General features: G+C 33.6%; 1 protein-coding gene across 1 annotated transcript in view; it reads right to left on the bottom strand.

Annotated features, from left to right (window-relative positions):
* The window catches only part of LOC110399996 (adhesion G protein-coupled receptor A3-like), a 261,744-nt gene that overhangs the window by 105,685 nt on the left and 135,214 nt on the right, over positions 1 to 20,845 (bottom strand). Inside the window, exons 9-12 of the mRNA XM_021399543.1 lie at positions 18,458 to 18,656; positions 16,976 to 17,125; positions 13,580 to 13,741; positions 9,626 to 9,841 (exon numbers count right to left, since the gene is read on the bottom strand). Of these exons, the coding sequence (XP_021255218.1) occupies positions 9,626 to 9,841; positions 13,580 to 13,741; positions 16,976 to 17,125; positions 18,458 to 18,656 (727 nt within the window). The remainder of the gene's footprint in view (positions 1 to 9,625; positions 9,842 to 13,579; positions 13,742 to 16,975; positions 17,126 to 18,457; positions 18,657 to 20,845) is intronic.

Genomic DNA, 20,845 nt, shown 5'->3' with positions numbered 1-20,845 from the left:
TGGGCCCACTTGTCCAGCCTGTCCAGGTCCCTCTGGATGGCTTCCCTTCCTTCCAATGTATTGACTGCACCGCTCAGCTTGGTGTCATCTGCAAACTTGCTGAGGGTACACTCGATTCCATTGTCTATGTCATTGATAAAGACATTGAAGAGCACCGGTCCCAGGACTGAGCCTTGGGGGACACCACTCGTGACCGGCCTCCACCCTGACATAGAACTATTTATCACAACCCTAGAACCATTTATCACAACCCTCCAACTGTTACCTTTCTGGTTATCATAAGTGCAATTCTAACTTGTTATTCATATTTTTTTTTTAATTACTTTTCAGTAACCCCCTGTGATACCAAAGGAAGAAAGTAGTACAAAACCTGGAAAAACAGTACTTTGAAATCATGTTTTCCTCTCCTTAATTTGGTATTGAGCCCAAGTCATTATTTTGAATCTCAGCAGGAACAAGATGCCTCATCTTTGGGGGATCCTCTTTTTCCAAATACTATGTTATGAAACCAATGCAGCGGATGTATTCAATCAACATTATATTTTAAATCTTATCAATATTGAATACCTCAAGCCCAATAATTTAACCCTCTTCCAAAAGTCAACAGGAAAAAAAAATCTTTATATACACACAAAAATTAATGAGTTTCAGTGGGATCCTCAATGTTGTATTAAAAGACACTAATTTCATGGGCACTATAAAGAATTGCGGACAAAAAATGCCTTTAAAAGCTGCATCAACGCATTGGCCCAAACCTTTAGTAACATCAGTTTCTTTTACATTCTATCTAAATCATATTTTGTGCATTTCATATGCACAAAGATCACCAAAACTGGTCACCTCTACTTGTGTTTAGCTAAATTAGAAAAATTAGATTCCAGAGTTATCCCATCTGTAAGCTGTCAATAATTACAAGTCAACTAATTCAAAAATGTCAAAGGAATAAATTTTGAACCAATGGAGAACAAAATTGTGCTAAACACATATCTCATGAACTGATGTAACACTTTGAGGGGGAATTTAAATTCAAGTTGATTAAAGAAACCTAATTGTATTCTGTCATGAAGTTCTTTTAGAATCAAAGCAAAGCTCTGGATGAGTTTCATAACCTAGAAAAGAAGCAAATTAACTTCATTTAGAATGACTCTCTGTATACAGTCATACAATGAGTATCCATTTAGAATACCTTTCTCTCTGAAATAGAGCATAAAGTGTTTCATTAAAAGCTAATCCGGCATGAAAACCAGTAATGATTTGGAAACTCAATTAACACCTGTAAGTTCTTTCATTGATGGTTTAGGAGAACAATAGTTTAGTATAATGAATTAATTTTATGTAGTAATATGGAATTTTGAAGATGTGATTTTTCTAATTAACAGGTAGTTATGCTATGATCATATTTGTACTTTTCAGGTCTGCATGTATTATGTCAAATAACAGTTCAACCACAATACAACCTCTTCTTGATAAACTTATGCACAAGTCAATAATGAAGGAAGAGTTCCCAGTGTGAACACATGAATCAGCATATCAGTACTTGTTTAGTTAAAAATCCATTTCTCATCAAGATGAAGTCAAGAGATACAATGCCTGTATTTCTGAGATTCCCAGTGGAACAGCTGTCATCGACTTTTACATCATATTTTAAAAGGGTAAACACATGACATTCAGTCTAAAATGACAGATAAGAATTAAAAAAATCAGCATTAGGCAGATCTTCTAATAATAAAAACCTTGTCATTAAGTTTTGGGGTCTCGTTGATCACTATAATCACAGAAAGAGCAAACACTCACACTGCCAAATTAAGTAATTTCTTCATAAGCAGCAAATAGCAAGGCAACATTTGCACTTGAAATAAATGAAATCAAATTTCATTTCCTACATCATGGAGATGCTTGTGAAGCCAAAGACAGAATACTAGTCTTTTAATAAATGAACTCATTTGTGTAGTAGCCTCTTCATAAGTCATTTCAAAGGAGGTATTCTACATAAATCATAACCCTTGGACTAGGCGCTAGAAATATAGAGATAACCTACTCACTGCCTGGACTGAAAATTTGCATTCCATTGCTGACTTCCACTACATATTCAGTGATAACTATGTACCTGGCTGTAATTTAAAGGCTCTGGAAAACTCCCACAACATAAAGAAGATATTGCCCTACATACAACGTAGTAACACACAGACTCTACCCCAAAAGAAAAAAAAAAACCCACAACATCTGAAAATATCTTATACGTGACCTCAGAAACCGATGCATTTGCCTTTAGTACATCACCAGACCCTTAACAGAAGTTCCATCCACCACATCACTTTTGTAAGAAAATACAGTGTACCTATCAGTGTGTACCTTAGTGCCACGTGTAGAATTTGAATCCTCCAGCAGGAACCTCCCTCACACCTGCTGGGCACTTCCTCCTGATTATTTGATACAAGAGACTAGAAAGTCATTAAACAATTAGAGTTTCTAGGAGAAGATCCATACCCATTAATCTTCAAAGTAACCTATTTTAGTGAATTCTGTCAGCATCAAACTGCTTGCGTTCCAAAATAAGCCAACAGAAATCACATCAATCCAGAAAAAAAAGCAAAAATGTCTATACATACTCATATAGCTACTAAAATAATCCATTTAGAAACTTGAAATATCTTATTTAACAGCAAAAATAGGTAACAGAGTTAGCTAAACATGTAGTGAAAAATGTATTGAATAATGAAATATAAGTATATAATAGATGTTGAGGTGTTTTCCCTTTGAAGACATCAGCCTTTGCCAGGGAAAACAAAACAAGCATTAGAAAGAATTAAGAAAATAGCAGTATTCAATGTATATACAGAGCTTTAAAATTAAAAAGTTGATTGTTAGTACAGTAACAAAATCAGAGTAGGGTTATAATTCTTCAAATGTCAATGCACAACCAGAAATTTTTGTAGTACTCAGTTTTCTAGTTGTTCATTATTGTCTTCCTACCATTAAGTTAACTTAAAATATGTTCTAACAATTAATGTACTGTATTATTAACTGTCACAGTGTCGATGTTTTCTGTTACAATATTTATCTTAATTAGTGTACAAACCACTATTTAACAGCAGAATGCACATGAGGAAGTCTGGTAATTTTGCTTCCTTCTTTTGTAACAAAGAAAATAATCTTCCAATGCCCTTTGGGAAACCCCAAAGGGAACTCTTCTGTAACAAGAACAATGGTGCAGAAAATCAGAAGAAAAGTCTTTTACACAACCACTGTGGATGACAAAGTGAGAGCATCTCTCTCAGATATATATTGAAAACACTCATAAAATCAACATGAGTCATGTTAAATTTATGAAAGCAAATGTGAGTTGAAATAACAGAAATTTATATCACATATAAGCTGATAATTTTCTAAGTCCTTTTGTTCTTGTATTTGTTCTTTTTCTGCATAAGAGTTCAGATTATTTTTCATCTCCACATAGGTATACAAATTAAAAAACTGTACATAGCATGAATGGAAAACTTAATATCAGTTAAATAAATATATTTTAAATATTATACATGTATCAGAAACATCAGAATCATAAACAATAAAATACAGAAAACACTTCAAGTTGGTTTATGTTATTTGTGGAGTTTTTATATGCTGAAGTGGCAAAGGGTAAGATAAGAGGGACATGACCTTATAATTACACATTTTACTTTTTTTTTTATGCAGAAACCACCTATGAAATAGAAGAACGTGATACAATACATTTTTCCTACATAACATAAAGTATATCAATTTCATTGATATATGTTAAACAAGTAGAAGAACTGTAGGAACCCTTCTGCATACCTAATAGAGTTGACACTGTGGCACAAGCATGGATAGAATTTTGGCACTATTTCATTTTCTCCATGTTTAGAAATAGCAGGATAGCCATTCACATTGTAAAAGACCATGGGCAGTATGTGCACAGTGAAGAAAGCCTATTAAACATGGAATATGAAATTATATATGTCAAAGATGTCATAATTGGCATAAATATATAAAAAATTGTCTGACAGGGAATAGTCGTAAGAGGTATAGATACGTAAAGGTGTGTTTTTAGGATTTTAGAAGACTGAGAGGTAGTCTGTCTTGTATGTGTTTGATTTTGAAGTTAAGCCCACCTAATCAATCGAATGACAGAAATTTCACTTTTTACATGGTGTACAATCACTAATCAACTGCAAGCAAATTCATACACACACTGAAAATACTTAAGGTAAGTATCAATACCCAATAAAAGAAGAGCAAAATGTTTTGAGTGCTAAAACACACAAAGAAAAGAGCAGTTAAAGAAAACAAAAAAATAGATAATTCCCAAAACAAAAAAAAAAAAAACAGGAAAAATTATGGTATGTAGTATGAAGTGTCCTGATCTGATCATAATGATGACATGTTTCACAATACTTGGAAAAAAAATACTTTGAAGCCAAAATAAGCTATGATATTGTGTTTATTGGTATTGTGAGCCCAGTGCATCACCATTATATGCCATATATGTAAACTGAGAAACTAGGTGGTTTTTTTTGTTTGTTTTATGGTGTCCTGCTTCACTTGGCAATATTTTATTTATTTCTGTAGTCATAAAAGCTACAGATTCAGAAAAGGATAATCTTGTAGTAATCTATATCATACAGATATAGTCAAAGTTCATAATATTTGATGGGAGAGGTGCTGTAATACTCTCTAAAAATGATGGATGCTGGGTAATTAGAAGAAATCGTGGTGGAAATGGTGATGCCAATACATTCATACTACACATAAGACAGTAACTACTGTACTCTAGAAGAAGAAATACAAAATTATCCTAGTGACCTAATTTTATTGTAGGTAGTACGGTAGTATTTTGTTGGGCATCTTAGCTAATATTTTGTTAATATGATGTGTGTTGTTATACAACGCTGCTATGTGAGTCTTCTCAATAAAAGACCGAAAAACATTTGTACTTTTTTTTTAGCGAAGAGTTGAATGAAGGAATATCAGGACTGAAGGAGCAGTTAATCTGACTGATTGGATCGGAAAAATTAATTAAAAATAGCCAACTCCTGTGAAAGTTGCTGGAAATATTTTCATTTTGCATTACATTTTAATTGAGTTCACAAGTTCGACATATTTCTTCAAACCTTAGATTTCCTCAGCTGATCTTAGTGCCCTGAAAAATCCTGTACACATGCATTCTGAGCATGGAAAAATGTATGCTTAATGGATAAGCAACTCAATCAAGGTAGCAACACTAAGCACACGCTTAAAAGAAAAAATTTGCATAAACAGATTCACAGGTAATTAGAATATACATAAGCCTCTGTTAATGAAAATATATGAGGTATCGTTCAAATCGTAGTGTCGAAACTACCTGTTTATGTAGAAGTACCATAGAAACCATTTTGGAACCTATAACTGGGTAACTGCACATCTAACACTGTCTTTGACATTTCCAGTATAAATCGTAATTATTATTTATATAAGAATTAGCTTTTGCATTAATGAGAAAGTTAATTATTGCACAGTCTACTAGACAGCTTCTAAATTGATATAATTAATTATCTATAAAGATTAGGAGCATTTCACGTACACTGAGTAGCAGTGAAAGGCACTTTTATTAAAAGACCTATTAGTAAGCAGGTCTTACACAGCTTAAAACTTTTTCCCTTAATAGTTTCTCTTTGGAATTTTCTATGCTTAATCCTAATCCAGTGTAGTGGGTGGTAGTGAAAATCCTTGCATCAAGTTCTTTTCTGAAATCCTGCTAAATTTTACATATGAATATACTATACATTTTTACATTATCAGTATGGTTTGATATTCAAATTGATTTTATGCAAGAAAAAAGCTTTTTTTTACGCATTATGACTATGACTATGTAAGTAAAATATTTCTGTAATTGTATAATGACTCAAAGTGATATAAGCAAATAATCAAAGGATTTTGTCAAAGCACTTTAGAATTTTTCTTCATTATTAGCCTGTCTATTACCAATGCTAACACCAATTTAACTTTTAACATTTTAGCATATGGACATCACCTCCAATACAATCTGATAAATCAAAAGGCCTGCCTGGCTCATAAAAATATAAAGACTACATATAATGTAATAGTAAAATGAAATACATCAAATCCACATTAAGTGGAATTTGAATTTCAGAAGTCAGTGATTACATGTGAAAATACAGATTTTTGTTGCTCCTTTGAATTCAGTCCTGCATCAAATGAACGCCTAAAGAAACTAGAGAGATGAACAATATTTATTTATTTTAAAAGTGTCTACAGTGAAGCCGAAACCATGAATTATGTTAATAAAATACTTTCCTAAAACTCCAAGAGTGAATACTGAGTTTACAGTCCTCTATAAACCTCATGTTTGACTGTGATAGACAGGACATTTAAGTAATTCATTTTATGTTGATGTAATTTTAGTGCGGTAGAGGAAAGAGTTAACTGTATAATTGATATCTCTACACACTGGAGATAGCTTATAGAATCAGGCTAGAACAGAGATTAAGTTCAGACTATCATCTGATATCAAATGAGAATCAGACACCAGACTCATATTCAATAGCACTAAACTGTTCTCACATTGTCTGAGTTCAAATGTTGCAGTAGCCCTGTATTGGTGTATCAATACTGGGATATCCCTACAGAACAGGCTATGGGGCATTGTATCAGTAGCACTCCTCTAACATGAGCTCAAACTAGACAGGCTGGGAAGACACCCTTAGGCCTATTTAACCAGGATCAAAAAATACGCTGTCAAAATACAAGCCACTGTATCATAAAACAGGAACAAATAACTGAGCCACGTTTTTGCATCCAAAAGAGTTCAGCCAGGCAATGAAAACTGTCTACTTCTAACAGCAGAAATGGGATTTAAGACAAAGCAACTGGGTCTAAGCTCTACAACAGCAGAACTTTTGATCAGTGATATTTTTTTTCAGTCTTTCAGATTGTTTACTGACTGCATAGTCAAAATGAGATTTAAAGATAAAATTCTGTGCATCAAACTAAAATACTATTTTGTTTTAGAGTTTTTCACAACACTGCAAGTTAGTCTATAAAGGACTTTCCACTTATTTGAACCAGAAGTTGATATATGCATATTTTAATACTTATCTCCCAAAATTTTCTAAATGATGAATCTCTTTCAGTACCTTTTAAATTATTTAATTTTCAATTATTCTTTTTAATTATTTTTTTCTTCAGTATTTCTTCCCCTTTTGGAGGTTCTCTACTTCATAATAACTAGATCAGGTTAAACAACTAACAGACAACTACTTACTTACTAAATTTGTATCTATTTCCTACTGGTGCCTGAAAATACCAGTATAAGCAGACAACAAAAAATCTCATGTGCTATTTAGAGAGCTTGTGATCATCTATTTCAGTCCTCTCCCATCAACTCTCCACAAATTGCTTTATGAATATACACTTTTTCTAATTCATTAGTATAATTGGCTATCAACAGACAGATGTCATAAACAATTGTTTATGCTTAGTGAGCAGATGACTTACAATATTATGCATTTGAAGAAAGATGAAGTTTTTATCATAAAACAATGTAAACCTTCTCATTCAATAAGCTCTTTAAGGACAACTTTTTATGCTTTTATTAGAAGTAAATTAAAGTCGTAATTACCATATGTACTTAGTAATTTTCATTAGATTTTTTTCCTTCTTTATGATTAATCCTATGCTAAGTAGAGAAAGATTCTAAGAATAAGTTCATCATCTAAAATGAAGTTCTAAGTAGTAAGAGTAATGAGTACTTTAAAATACAGTGACTAAACTTTGGAAACCATTAACACCTACTTCCCCCACAAACTCTTTTTTCCTGCATTTTGTATAGCACAGTGAAGTAGGTTTACTGCACGCCTCCACAGAGAAAATACAGAATAATGTGGCCTCAGATGATGACAAAGAATCCCATTTTCTATTATCAATTACATTTATACAGTTTGTTCTGTTAAACAGTGAAGAAAATAACAGAAGGAATACAGTTCATTTCAGAATGAATTAAAGGAGTGCTTAGCTTAAAAGTTTCAGAGAACAATGAATGGAAGCTTCTTGCTTTTCAGGATTCACATATGACATTAAAACCTGAGTAAGTTTTGGTCTTAAGGCCATGAAACTAACATCTGAATCTTCTGCAATGTGTTGTTAAAAATTCAGACATGAGATGACTATTGATCTAGTGATCTAACGTGATAATAACGTCACTTCTCACACAATACATATCATATACTTTAAAATTGCTTTGCATGGTAATAGGTGTTAGATAATCTTTCTTTGTGCAAACAGTAGAGTTTCCCTTATATACACTGTATAACATCACTTAGGTTCAAAATACATTTGGAAAGATTTTACCGAGTCCTTTACACTGTAATATTCTCTTAACATTTTAAAAAGCATTTCAAATGCATATTTTCATTGCTCTGTGTATTTGGCATATGAATGCCAATATGAGAGATGCAAATTTTTTATTTACGGTACAATAGATTTTAACAGGAGACACCACTGCTTGACCATCAAACTTTCAAGAGACGCATTTATTTTCAAGAAAGGCTTCTGAAGGAATATAATATTAGTAGAGCTGATAAAGAAAACTTTCCAAATTATGCAATTCTATCTATATTTCTATACTGATAAAACTATCCTATACATTGCAGAACATTCCAGGGTTGCTTCTTGCAGGAATCTTGTATCTTTTAGATCTCTGACATTTGGTTTTCTATTATAAATGTCAATCTCCCCTTTTCAGACAACTGTCTAGGTCATCCTATAGACAGACATATTAACAGTGTCCACAGAGAAAATTAATTCCATTGCAGGAAAAAAAAATCAGCCTATTCTTCCATTATTAAGATGGCTTCTTTTTACCAAAAGATCCTGAGAGCACAAGCTACTGCCACATCTCTGCCTAACCACATAGAAGATTAAAATGCACCAAAGAGAAAATAACTTCAATCAAAATACTTTCAAAGTTCAATAAACTGGTAGCATTATCCAGAAAAGTATCATTTTGTCATATTAAGCATTTCAAGAAATAAGCCTATTAAACTGAGATTCAGCTGAAGGATAACAAAAATTCAACTCTGCAATACTTAAATTTAATAACATGCTCAGCCAAATGCAAAATTCCATTTCCTGCTAGATCCAAATTTAATTGTTCCACTTCATTATTTGATATTAACAGTGTATTCCATTAAAAGACTTATTTATTATTGTGTTTCTTGGACTACTTCTCAAAAACTGCAATGTAGCACCCTCCCTCTGTCTAAAGTTCAGAAAAAAGAGAATGTAGTACCATTTAGTGGATGTAAAGATAATTTCCATTGACTTATTAGTCTGAAAATTCCTGAAATGTAAAATCCATAGAGCACCTCACTAAAACAAATATTGCCAAATTACTTCAAATAGATTGCTTACACATGAAAATGTTTTCAGAACTGGATCCAAAGAGAGAAAGAACAAGACATTTACTAATTTCTATTCACATCCTGCATTATTAGTGGGATATTTGTTAGAACAACAAAATACCCACTACACCAGTTTAAGGCAACTTAAATATTGAAATTATTATCCACATTGAAAAAGTTGAGTTATATTTGTAATTGCACTGACTTACCCTGGTAGAAGAATTCAACAAGGAACCATTCAGATTGCCAGTGTTGCACTTGAAATTCAAATATTGATCAGAATGGGGATCTGCTTCCCAGCTTCCCAAATCATGCACCATTGACTTGTCAACATTTGCAGGTATTTTTTGGAAGGCAGTGCAAGTCATTCCCATGAAATTAGACGGTTTTATCATAAAAGCCTCCAGAGCAATATTATGAGATACCTGTCAAAACATATTGAGAAGCAAAGATATTGCTAACTCATTAAGCTTAATTACATATAATTATATGTGTATTGTGTATTTCTTGTACATAGTTTATAAAAGATTGTGTTTGTACATGCTTCCATAAATAATGCATATGGGTAAGAAAGAAAATGGAACTTATTTTTAAAAACTGATATAGAATTCTACAATAGTACAGATTGCTTCAAAATTTCTTAGGCATAAGTAAAAAGAGATGACAGGACAACTGTAAATAATTTTTAGAAGTCCTTAATTTATTTCTCAATTTGTACCAGTTTTGCAACTATGCCATTATCATCTTCAACAGATTCAATCCTGATTTAAAGCAATATAGATATGAAGTAAATTAGCAACAGCAGTAGTAGGAATTATTTAAAAAATGGACGAGGATGTGTTCTGTGCCTCGGAAATGAAACAGAAAGATGCTTAGCTATTTGATAGATGGATTGAATGATTTCTGATTGTCTTTCACAGATCATGTTCCATTATCATGTTTGCATAATACTATTATCCATATTACCAGAATCAAGCTACATGTCTCAGCTAAAACTTGTATGGTAATGCATTTCTAAAACCCTGGCAAAAGCCATTTAATTATTTAGAACTTCAAGTTTCCTGCTGTAGAATGAAAATAGAACTAGTTTCCTCATTCGTATTTGTGAGATGATGATAAGAAAATGTTAGCTAGAGGATATTATAGTGTCAGTTCAAGAGATTTCACAAGAAAGTCTTATTTTCTAAATTTTGAATACAAAATTCTTTAAACATAAATCTTTAAACATTTTCAAAATAATCCTATGGCAATGTTTAAATAGTGTGAACACACTGTTCTCAGCATACAGGAACAGACGGGTAAAATAGAAGTTGAAGCTGTTCCTTATTAGGACTCTCGAATTATGAAATGGGTATAGATGAATGCAGAGCAAAATTATCCATGGAAACAAGCATCAGTAAGAAAGGTACATGTTAGGAAAAGCCATGAGCTAATCTTCTTGAGTTACAGATATAGAAAATGATAATGTGGAGTCCATTTTCTAAACCTCAGAAAAGGCATCACTAAGCAAAATGGCCAACAAGTGTCATCACAGGGGTAAGCCACGGACAATACTAAACGGAGCAGACTAAAAGTAAAAACAACAACAATAACAACAAAAACATGTTGCAACTAGCCTAAAATATTCTGGCTTTCATCAGGTGGAGAGTGAAATGAAAACTTCAGGAGCAGGTCCCACACCAAAACCTTATCTCTGAATTGGCCAGATATGGATTGGAGAGATACGGAGGATGGACTATTTGGTTGTTAAGGAATTGGTTGGATGGTCACAGCCAGAGGGTTGTGGCACAGAGAACCTGTGGGTGCCCCATCCCTGGAGGTATTCAAGGGTGGGTTGGATGGGGCCCTGGGCCCTGATCTGGTGGGTGGTAACCAGCCCACAGCAGAGGGTAGAACTGGGTGGGCTTTAAGGTCTCTTCTAAGCCAAGTCAATCTGTGGTTCTATGGTTTGAAGACTACTGCACACTCCTGACAGTACTAAGGAGACAAGTTTTATCATCCACAGGAATTCTTCCTTCTCAAACTGCAGACCTGACATGTGTAAACACAGGAATTGTTTTTGAGTATCTCAAAAACAATACTGAAGGCAAATTAATTTGGGACACACCTTGCTGGCTGTGCACAGGCCTTCTGAGGGGGTTTCCATCTCCTTTCCTCTTGCACAGTGTCAGGCTGTGAGGCTGTTCCAAGGCCCTGCCTGAGCTACATGGTGACTGTGTTACCAGCGCTGTTGCGCGAGTCCTGCCACCGACCTGGGGACAGTCTCTTCACTACAGCCTGGCCTGGCAACCACTAGGCTATGCTCTGGCCCTATTACCATCACCAGGCCACAACCTGATCTGCAGCTTCATGTTCCCTCCCCTGACCTCATCACCACCACAGCCCCTGTGTGTATCTACAATATGTTTTGCAAGGGAGTTCTAAGAAGATCTAAATGATGATTTCCATCTCAGCATTTTTCTGGCCTCCAGGAAATTGAAAACAATTTTTGTCTTCCAAAAATAACATAGGAATAACAGCAGAAGTCACGGCTTCCAGTTAGCTTTTCAATCTATAGGGAATGCAGTTGTGCACATGCTGTGAAACAAACAGAATTTATCAACGTCCATTTTTTTTTCAGAAAGTGTTTTATAAATAGGTGGCTACTTAAGCTTTGGGGATTTTATTTGCTGTTGTTTGAAAAAGAAAAAGAAAAAGAAAAAGAGAAAAAGAGATGAAAGCAGATGCAATTTCTGCATACAGTTTTCTGGCTGGCCTCCAGAAAGAACAGACGTGTTTGGTATTGTATGAGATGAAACAAAAAGAAAAACTCCACAGCTTTGTTTATTTACAAATTGCACTCAACCATAAACGAATTCTCCTACAGAAAACTGCAAGAAGCAAAAAAGATAAGGCATGGTAAAAAGGCTAGGGACACACATCTACATGTCAGTACAGAGCGTTACTGTTTACAGTAATGTCAACTTCCTTCTGAAGCAGTGACAAGAAAAAAGAAGACCTTCGGCACTTGGCATTTAAAAGGTACCTCAAGTATAAAGCAACAGAACTCCCCTAGCTGTCACATTACAAAATACTTCTAAAAAGCCAATTATTGTCTCTATATACTTAATATAAATAAATGATGCTAGCAAATTTGATTATTTTACATAAAAGAGAATAAAAAAAAATCCAATAACTTTTGTCAGTTTATTCTTCAAGTGGATAGACTGCTTTACTAAAATTATACAGCAAAGGGACTAAGGTCATTATGCTGTTCAGCTCAGCATGTAATTCAGCTCAGTCCATGATTCCTTTTTTCAAAATTTTTTAATATGTTATTGCCCTAATTGAAGCTAACACTGATTTCACTTCTGTGCAGTATCTTCATCTAAATAAAATAAAATAGAGCAGTTGAGAAAATAATAAAGGTTACTTAAAATCAAGAAAGCTAACCAATAGAGTAATAAGGCTTTCAAATATTTATCTAGAATTTATAAAGATAATTTTGAAGCCTTTCTACCTTCTACACACTTCTACCACTTAGATGTTGAAAGTGACAAAGACAGTTTCTCAATACCCAAATGACAACTCCTCAGTACACAAATGACAAATTTATGTAGGTGGAGGACAAGAACTGAGAACAGTTATTTCATACTGCTACAGCTTGCTTCTAAATAACACTAGCTGCAAATGAATACCCTTTATGACATCTTTTTAGAATATTTTCTAAATGCTTTAGCAAGTGTTGACTAGATGCCTCCCTGAAATGTATATTAAGATCTTTAGGTAACAAAGGAGCATGTTGTTTTTTCATTATTGTAAATTTCTCACTCAACTTATCCTTTTCAAAATAAACCCAAATACTACAGGAACTGAGTACTAAGAAAACTAGAAAGACGGTGTTGTCTATTGTAAGAATAAATATATTAAAGCAAAGCCAAGCAAAATGATTCTTAATACCATCTGAGATACTCAGAAAAATGTTTCAGTCTTCTAAACAGAATCCAGGAAAAAAGTTCTACAGAATCCAAGTATGTCTATGTAAATGGACACTGCTATGCATCTGGGTTATACAACCTTGTCCTTCTTCTCTACGTAGAATTTAGAATTTAGAAGTAAAAATTGTGAAGAAAACGTTTTTAAAATAAATTTTGACAGAAGTGTTTTGTGATTTTATGCAATACCTTTGATATAACTTGAATATTGCTGGTCAGTATTTGATTTGCAATGTGTTCCACACATCGCACAATCCTGGTGCAGGCTTTGTCTTCCTTTTGAGCCATCCACAACACATGGTCATCAACAGACATTATATTGCTGGCAATTTCAATGAGAGCATCCCCTATCTGAAAAGTGAAAAACAAAAACAAACGAGTATTTTCTGCAAAATAAAACGATGAGAAGTAAGTATGCAAGAATACAACTGAGAACAGGGATTGTATTTCTCTTAGTAACCATCATTCAAAGATGCTTTTCATTCTGCTAAGGAAATTAAATGTACTGAAAAATAAATACCAAGAAAATAAAAATGCTACTACCCTGAAAACAGAGGTTTTAGTTCACAATTTTTAAGCCTGTCTACAAGACACACCACAAAAAATGGAATCTCTCATTGGGCAATTAATGGAATTCCAGAATTATTGACCTCTTTCTTAAACTATTAAAAATTGGCCATGACCCTCTAAAAAACTGCTTCATAGCTAATAAAAGAACCTTGGAGGGCAGAAGGATAATTTATTTAGAATAAATTTCTGTTACAGACTTAGAAGTGCAAATTTGAGATATAACTCAAGTGTTAATACAAACCTGTAATATCGCATTGGCTATACAGAAACTATGGGCTTATAGTCTTGTGTGTTTTAATTTAGTCTTGTGACTAACTCCAAGTGATAAATCCCAGCCTTTTTCAGATGACATTTGAAACTTTTACTAAGTGTGATTACCTGTTTCAAAATCTTATTAGCTTATTCAATTTAGAAAGAATAACCCTCACTGTGAGTATTTTTGGTGATGCTTTCAAATAGAAACTAAAATATTTACTTTCTAAAATTTTAAAACTTATTTTTGAGTAAGATTTCAAAACTAAGTTTACAATTATTTTTGAAGGTTTGTGATTTCCTAATAAATGGAGGTACCACCTGAATAGAAAATTATGTAACAGGAAAAATGACCAAGAGAGAAATACAACTTAAAAAAAAGCTTAAGAGGCTAAGAAGTCACACTAATAGGAACAGAAAAATAATGCATATACACAAATAATTCAGTGGAAGGTAAAAAGAAATTCAGCAATGGAGAAAAATGTTTAAGGAATGACAAGCTATTAAGTTTTTTCTGCATTTCCAATAAAAAATACATTTCACATGCACTGAAAAAGAGAGAAATGAGATTTTATCAGACATTTTATGCAACTATACCTGAAATATTTATTGTATTTTGAGAATGTAATTAGTATGTAATTCTAGATGGATTTGACAATGTAACAAATAGTCATTGATACAATGAATAATAATAAAACACATTTAAAGACTGAAGTGATTTATGATAAAAGTATGCACTAATAAAGCAAGCAGTAATTAACTGAGGGCAGAACAATAGGCTATAAATATAAAAAAAGGTGAGAAATAAGAAGACGTATTAATTTATACTATAATTAAATGTATTATTGAAGAATAAAGGCATGAAATTAAAAAATACAAAGTTTTGGGCTAATATATGTACATCTTCCTGGCAACTCCTTAGAGCAGTTGATGCTTTGAGAGATGAATCCCAAGACGAGACAAAGTACCACTAATTTTTATAAGCACGTACAAAGGCTGCTCCAAAAGCAATGCCTCCTGTTTTATTATGTTGGTCCACAATGTCAGTAGTGGATGTTGGTGGTATGGTATTAGAGGTTGAACCTTTATGCCAATATTCCATTACATTTTGTCGCTGTGCAACAGATGACAGCAGAGGGGCATTCTGACAAAATGGTGTCTGACATGGAAGTGTGCATGAAGCAAAGGTGTGTCACTGAATTCCTCCTTGTGGAAAAAATGGTATCCACTGACATTCATCAAAGCCTGCTGAACATTTATGGAGACCAAACTGTGGACATGAGCACCGTGAGGCAGTGAGTGGTATGTTTCAGCAGCGGTGACAGCAACAATGGGTCACCTCCTCTGGTGCATATGTTTACAAGAAATAACAAAGTTATTTTCATAAATCACAGAAATCCGGTGTACATTGCCATTGATTTCTAATGGTTTTAGGTAATTATAGTTTGAACTTTTAGTCAGTTCCAAACTAATATATTGTGTTCCTATGTTGCCTTGTATTAAATCAAGTTTGATCTCATTTATAATTACATAAGTGTAACCTCACTTGTGAAGTTACTGACACCCAAACTTCACATGCATTTTTGGACCTTATAAGTAAGAGTTAAAAAATGGGAATTAGTAAAAAAAAAAATTCAAAATAGAAGAAGGAAACAGACAAATAAGGACAGCTTTCTAAATTATGAAAACAGTAAGGGATTACAAAATACGAAATGTAGAGATAAGTGGCAGAAATGGACATGTTTCAATACCAAAAACCAGAAACTGAAACCTATTTTAAAGATGGAACAAATCAACTAAGAGATCAGAGATGATGCTCAGTTTTAATGCATAATGCATAAATTGCTAGTAGAATAAAAATAAAGAGGCTTTATGGATAAATTCAAATATTTCTTTTTTGATTCTTTTTTTTTTTTCCCAGAAAGGATTTTGAATGAAGAGGCTTCCATAGTTGTAACTTTGAAACACAATTCTTAGAGAGCCCTTAATAACACACTTTAGATCTAGCATATGATGATGAAATTGAAGTAGGAGGCTTTCTCAATTGATACTAAAATGTTAACTGTTACAATCCCCAGAGTAATAATGGAATGAACGTTGCCAAACCAAAGAAAACAAATGTTTTAACTATAGCTATCATGTGTACAAAAATTACAAGTTATGAAATCTTATGAAAGCAGTCACTCTGAAAACTGACAGTAAAAACTACAGTGAACATTGCTGTTCTCTGTAAAAAACTACTTTTCCCATACGATTTGCACAACTCTTACTAGATTTCCCTGTAAAAATGGGATATATTATGCTAAAAGATGATGGGGAAATTTGTACTGAAAAGACACGTTTTCTTCTCTTCATATAAAGTGCTACATGCTTTCAAAACTCAGTTAAAATCTCCTGATGAAATGGAGAAAAGAAGCACAAGGAACTCCTAGATAAAAGCAAAAAAGTGGCCAGTTTGCAGAGCACTTTGAGTTCACTCTAAAATGTTAGTCATGGTGAAAATAAAAATGAAAAAGAAAACTAAGGATGTGGCTTATTGAAAAGCAATTTTTATTCCTTAGCATAAATGGTTTTGTCAGTCAGATGAGATGGCTCAGCTGTCTGACATAAAGAAAGACATAGCAGCAAATGCGGAATGTTTGCAGCAGAATACCAGCAAGCAGTTTTAGAAGCTTCAGCGTGTGCCTGCATACATTAAGAACAGGGCCATATGTGAAGACTTCACTTCTACGTGATACTTTCAGCATACAGAAGATATCTTACATCTTCAACTTCATCCACGAAGACAATTAACTTTTCCATTATATAAGCCAAATATATTACATCCATTTTATCCGCAAAGTGGGAAGCACCTCTTGTGTAGGCTGTCAGTTGGCGGGAAAATTCAAGTACAGTCGTCAAATTGATGTGCATCTGAAAATACATGAGAATTGCTTGGTGAAATGAATCTGCTAGCTTTTTTCTCTGCTAAAAACTAGAGGTCCCATCCATTCGTATAATGCTTTCTATTATTTCACTTTGAGTTATATGCATCGTTTGTACCACGAACATAAAAGTCAGTACTATATTTTATCTTCAGTCTCAGATTTAACTGTTGTCATCTCCAGACACCACCACAACATGACAACAAATACTGAAAATTTTTGCATGTCTAATTTTTCTAGACTGGGGCAAACAGGCCTCAATATACTTTATCAGCCTAAAGCTTTTCCTTGCTTTTGCATCAGCGACAACAACAATGGTGTCAGTCAGGTTTCATCTATACAGTGAAGTACGGTGGCAGGAAAGAAGACGGTACTATGCTGAAAAAAGAGAAGTTTGGACAGAATGTGAGGAAAACCTTTTCTATGGTCAGGGTCAGCCAGATATTTCAACATTTTGAAAATCTCTGAGGATGGAGGCTGCACAATCTAAGTGGTTAAAGCCCTGATAAACCTGACCTAACCTTGTAGCTTACCTTGCTTTGAGCAGATGGATTTATGGGAGTCTAGAGATGATCTTTCTTCCATACAAAATTACTATCCTGTAATTCCATTGGATATCTTCATATAGTAATTATTTACGTAGGAATACACTTTAAAATAAAATTCCTATGATGGTATCTAGTACTATTAATTCGGAAGAAATGATCAAGCAAATTGAAAGTGGTAAAAGTTAGTATCGCAGTTACAGGTCTGTACCATTCTCCATGCTCTTCACTGTTATGCTCTTTTGTTTCTTCCTCTTGCATTTCTACCCATATGCTTTTATTTTTTTCTTAATCTCATCCTCTCTTTTACTTAACTATAAGAAACCACTTAATACTGGTTTGTTTTTGTTTTTTTTTTGTTTTGCTTTTTGGTTTTTGTTTGTTTTGTTTTTACCATGGAAGATATCAGAAAGACATTTTGGTCTCATTTCTGCAGCTCTTTTAAATATATTATGGGACAACAGCAGTGGAAAAACAAACTTCAGTCAGCAAAACCTTGATATAGAACTTCAAGAGAAATTAATGTCTTTCTGGTAAAAATGCATGAGGGGTAGGTAAATAAAGAACTGTATTGAAGCAGAGATGACCCTGCTAATATTATTAATGGTCATCTAAACTCCAGACACCCAGAGGAAGAAAAATATAAAAGGCAGTAAAAAGGCTGACATTTTATTCAAAGCCCAACTATCCCATACTTGTGGATGAACAAACATTTTCTTGTAAGCTATTCCATAAAATCAGTACTACAGAAAGGAAGCCACGGATTTCAGTGTTACCTGACTGAAAGCATGAAGAACTTGAGTTATTTCTTGTGAATAAGGACATTCAGAATAGTTTTCTTCATCCCAGCGTCCAGTTCGATTACATTTACGCCATGCCTTAGACTCTTCTACACCATTGTGAAAGGCAATGGAGTTAAATGAATACTGAAGACAAGGATGGTAAGCGGTTATTCCAGCCAGAGTTTTGGGCCATCTGTGAACAGCAGGGCAGGAAAAAATTGAAATATAAAACTTCTTATTCAAAGGCAACTGACAAAATAGTAACAGTATGCATGATATGTGAGGAAAAAAAAGCTATTTTAAATTTTACCTCATTGTGTTCTATAATGGATTACTTTGTTTCCATGAAAATGTTGAAATTATACAGGCTTGAGTCTGGCTAGTCACACATTAATTCTACATTAATTCTAGGAAGGTGTTTGGTGTTAAAGAAAAAGAAGTGAATGGAATTTTCCCGATATTCACCTTTGAAGATTGCACAAAGCAAAGAAGAAAGTCATCAAGAATAGAACAAATATTACTAAATGTTGTAGAAGGTAAAGGCTCAAAATGCAGATGACAATCTATACTTTTCATTTTGACCTAATGCTTCAAAGCCCTTTCTGTCCCAAAGCCTAGAGAAGCCAAAATTCCTGAATGTATCAGAAACCAATACATGCAGTCTGAGCAGAGAGTAGGTATTATGGAGGAAAAAGGAGCATAGATCTCAAAAAATAAGTATTTAGTATACAAGATTTATCTACTATGATGGCAAAAGAGTTTTTGAAAAGGAACAGTAAGTCAAAAGGAGCCAGAATTGTTCTATTTATCACAGAGGCCTACTGCAGAATACTAATCTTTTGTATATCTGCTGCATTCTTTTTAACCACACAACTGCAATCTATTCCTTTGGGTACAAATCCATTGTGATTTTCAGGCTAGTATGGCTGTAGCAAGATCAGGTACAAAATTGGAAGTGTGCCATCAAGTCAGCATATCTGGAGAGGATGTGGTTTTAACTTTAATTGCACTAATGTAATGACTGAAACCCAACCAATCATATAAAAAAATTTCTGCCTGACACTGAAACACACCTTGATAATCAACCTTTGCTCATACATACATATTAGTCCCGTTACCTAAAAGATGCAGATCCATTTGGACATTGTTACATAATATACTGACAGGTTTGAGGCTAGTTTATATGTTTTCTTAGTCTCAAAAAGGAAAGGTAAGACAAGAAGTATTTTTGTAAGCCATAGCTAACTGTCACTGGAGAAATTCATGTGATGTATAATCATTTGAAGCAAAATGAAACATGAAAGGATCAACACAAAAGAAAAATATCTATGTTTAGTAGTATTGTATGCTCCTCTTGCCTCTGAGCTGAAACATTATTTTAGTGAAATATCAGCATTAATACAATTGTGCCACAGAGTAGCACCTCACCTCAAAAGTAAAACTGAAGAAGCTATTCTGAAACTAAAGCACACTGACTGTTAAGACAGGTAGCAGAATCTGGTCTTTATGATCAGAAATGATAACATTACATAACTGTTTGCATTTCAGAATGATCTTATAGTGAGCTTCAAAACAAAATATGAGCAAAATATGGCCACCACAGAGAAAAATTCTGATTACTTAAAGCCAGTTCAATGTGATTCACAGTGCCTAATTCTGACGGCAGTTGTGCAATTATAAATACCACCTAGGCTGGTGAACTAAAAGAACCATGCTTCCAAAACTGCTGATGCTTTTTTCATTTTTTCCCCAATAAAAGAACTGTTCTTTCCAGCTTTTCTTTTGTGTTACAGCTCTTTTTACTTACATACTTGCTATGTTATGAAAACGTCAAAGACCTTTCTAAGAAAAATTACTGGTGAGATAGCTGCATGTCTTGAGGATAAACTTTTGGAATAGTTTCAAGTACTAATGCTAGGTTTGAGCCTGATAAATTCTCTATAATTCTAAATTCATTCCCTTCAAATGCCAAAGGAATCTATGGACTCAGCATCCCTTAAATATACATCTTAAAAATAAATGTATACAGACTTCTGGAAAGGTGATCAATAGGGAAAGGGCACTTCTATTCTTTTGATTTATATAAAATGACAAAAATGCCGCTGGTGTTAGTTTGAGCAGTCTGTAGGATTTGTATATGCATTAAGAAAAGGATGTAACTGTACGGAAAGAACGTGTACTTCATAAAGTTGTCATCAAAAATATTCATTATGTATTATCTGATAGAATGTATATATTTTTAAAAGACCTAATTGGAAGTATTAAAATTGGAGAGAGGTGTTCAAGTCAGAAGTACATGCAGAAAGTTCTAGTGTTTAAGAGAAGCTTCCTCTCTCAGCTACTTTTCCTTTAATTAACTATTCAAGTTGAATTCTTATTATA

The sequence above is a fragment of the Numida meleagris genome, chromosome 5 (assembly GCF_002078875.1).
Source record: "Numida meleagris isolate 19003 breed g44 Domestic line chromosome 5, NumMel1.0, whole genome shotgun sequence".
NCBI classification, from domain to species: domain Eukaryota; kingdom Metazoa; phylum Chordata; class Aves; order Galliformes; family Numididae; genus Numida; species Numida meleagris.
Note: the sequence above shows the minus strand (reverse complement) of the source record. Positions and strands in the feature narration are given on the sequence as shown.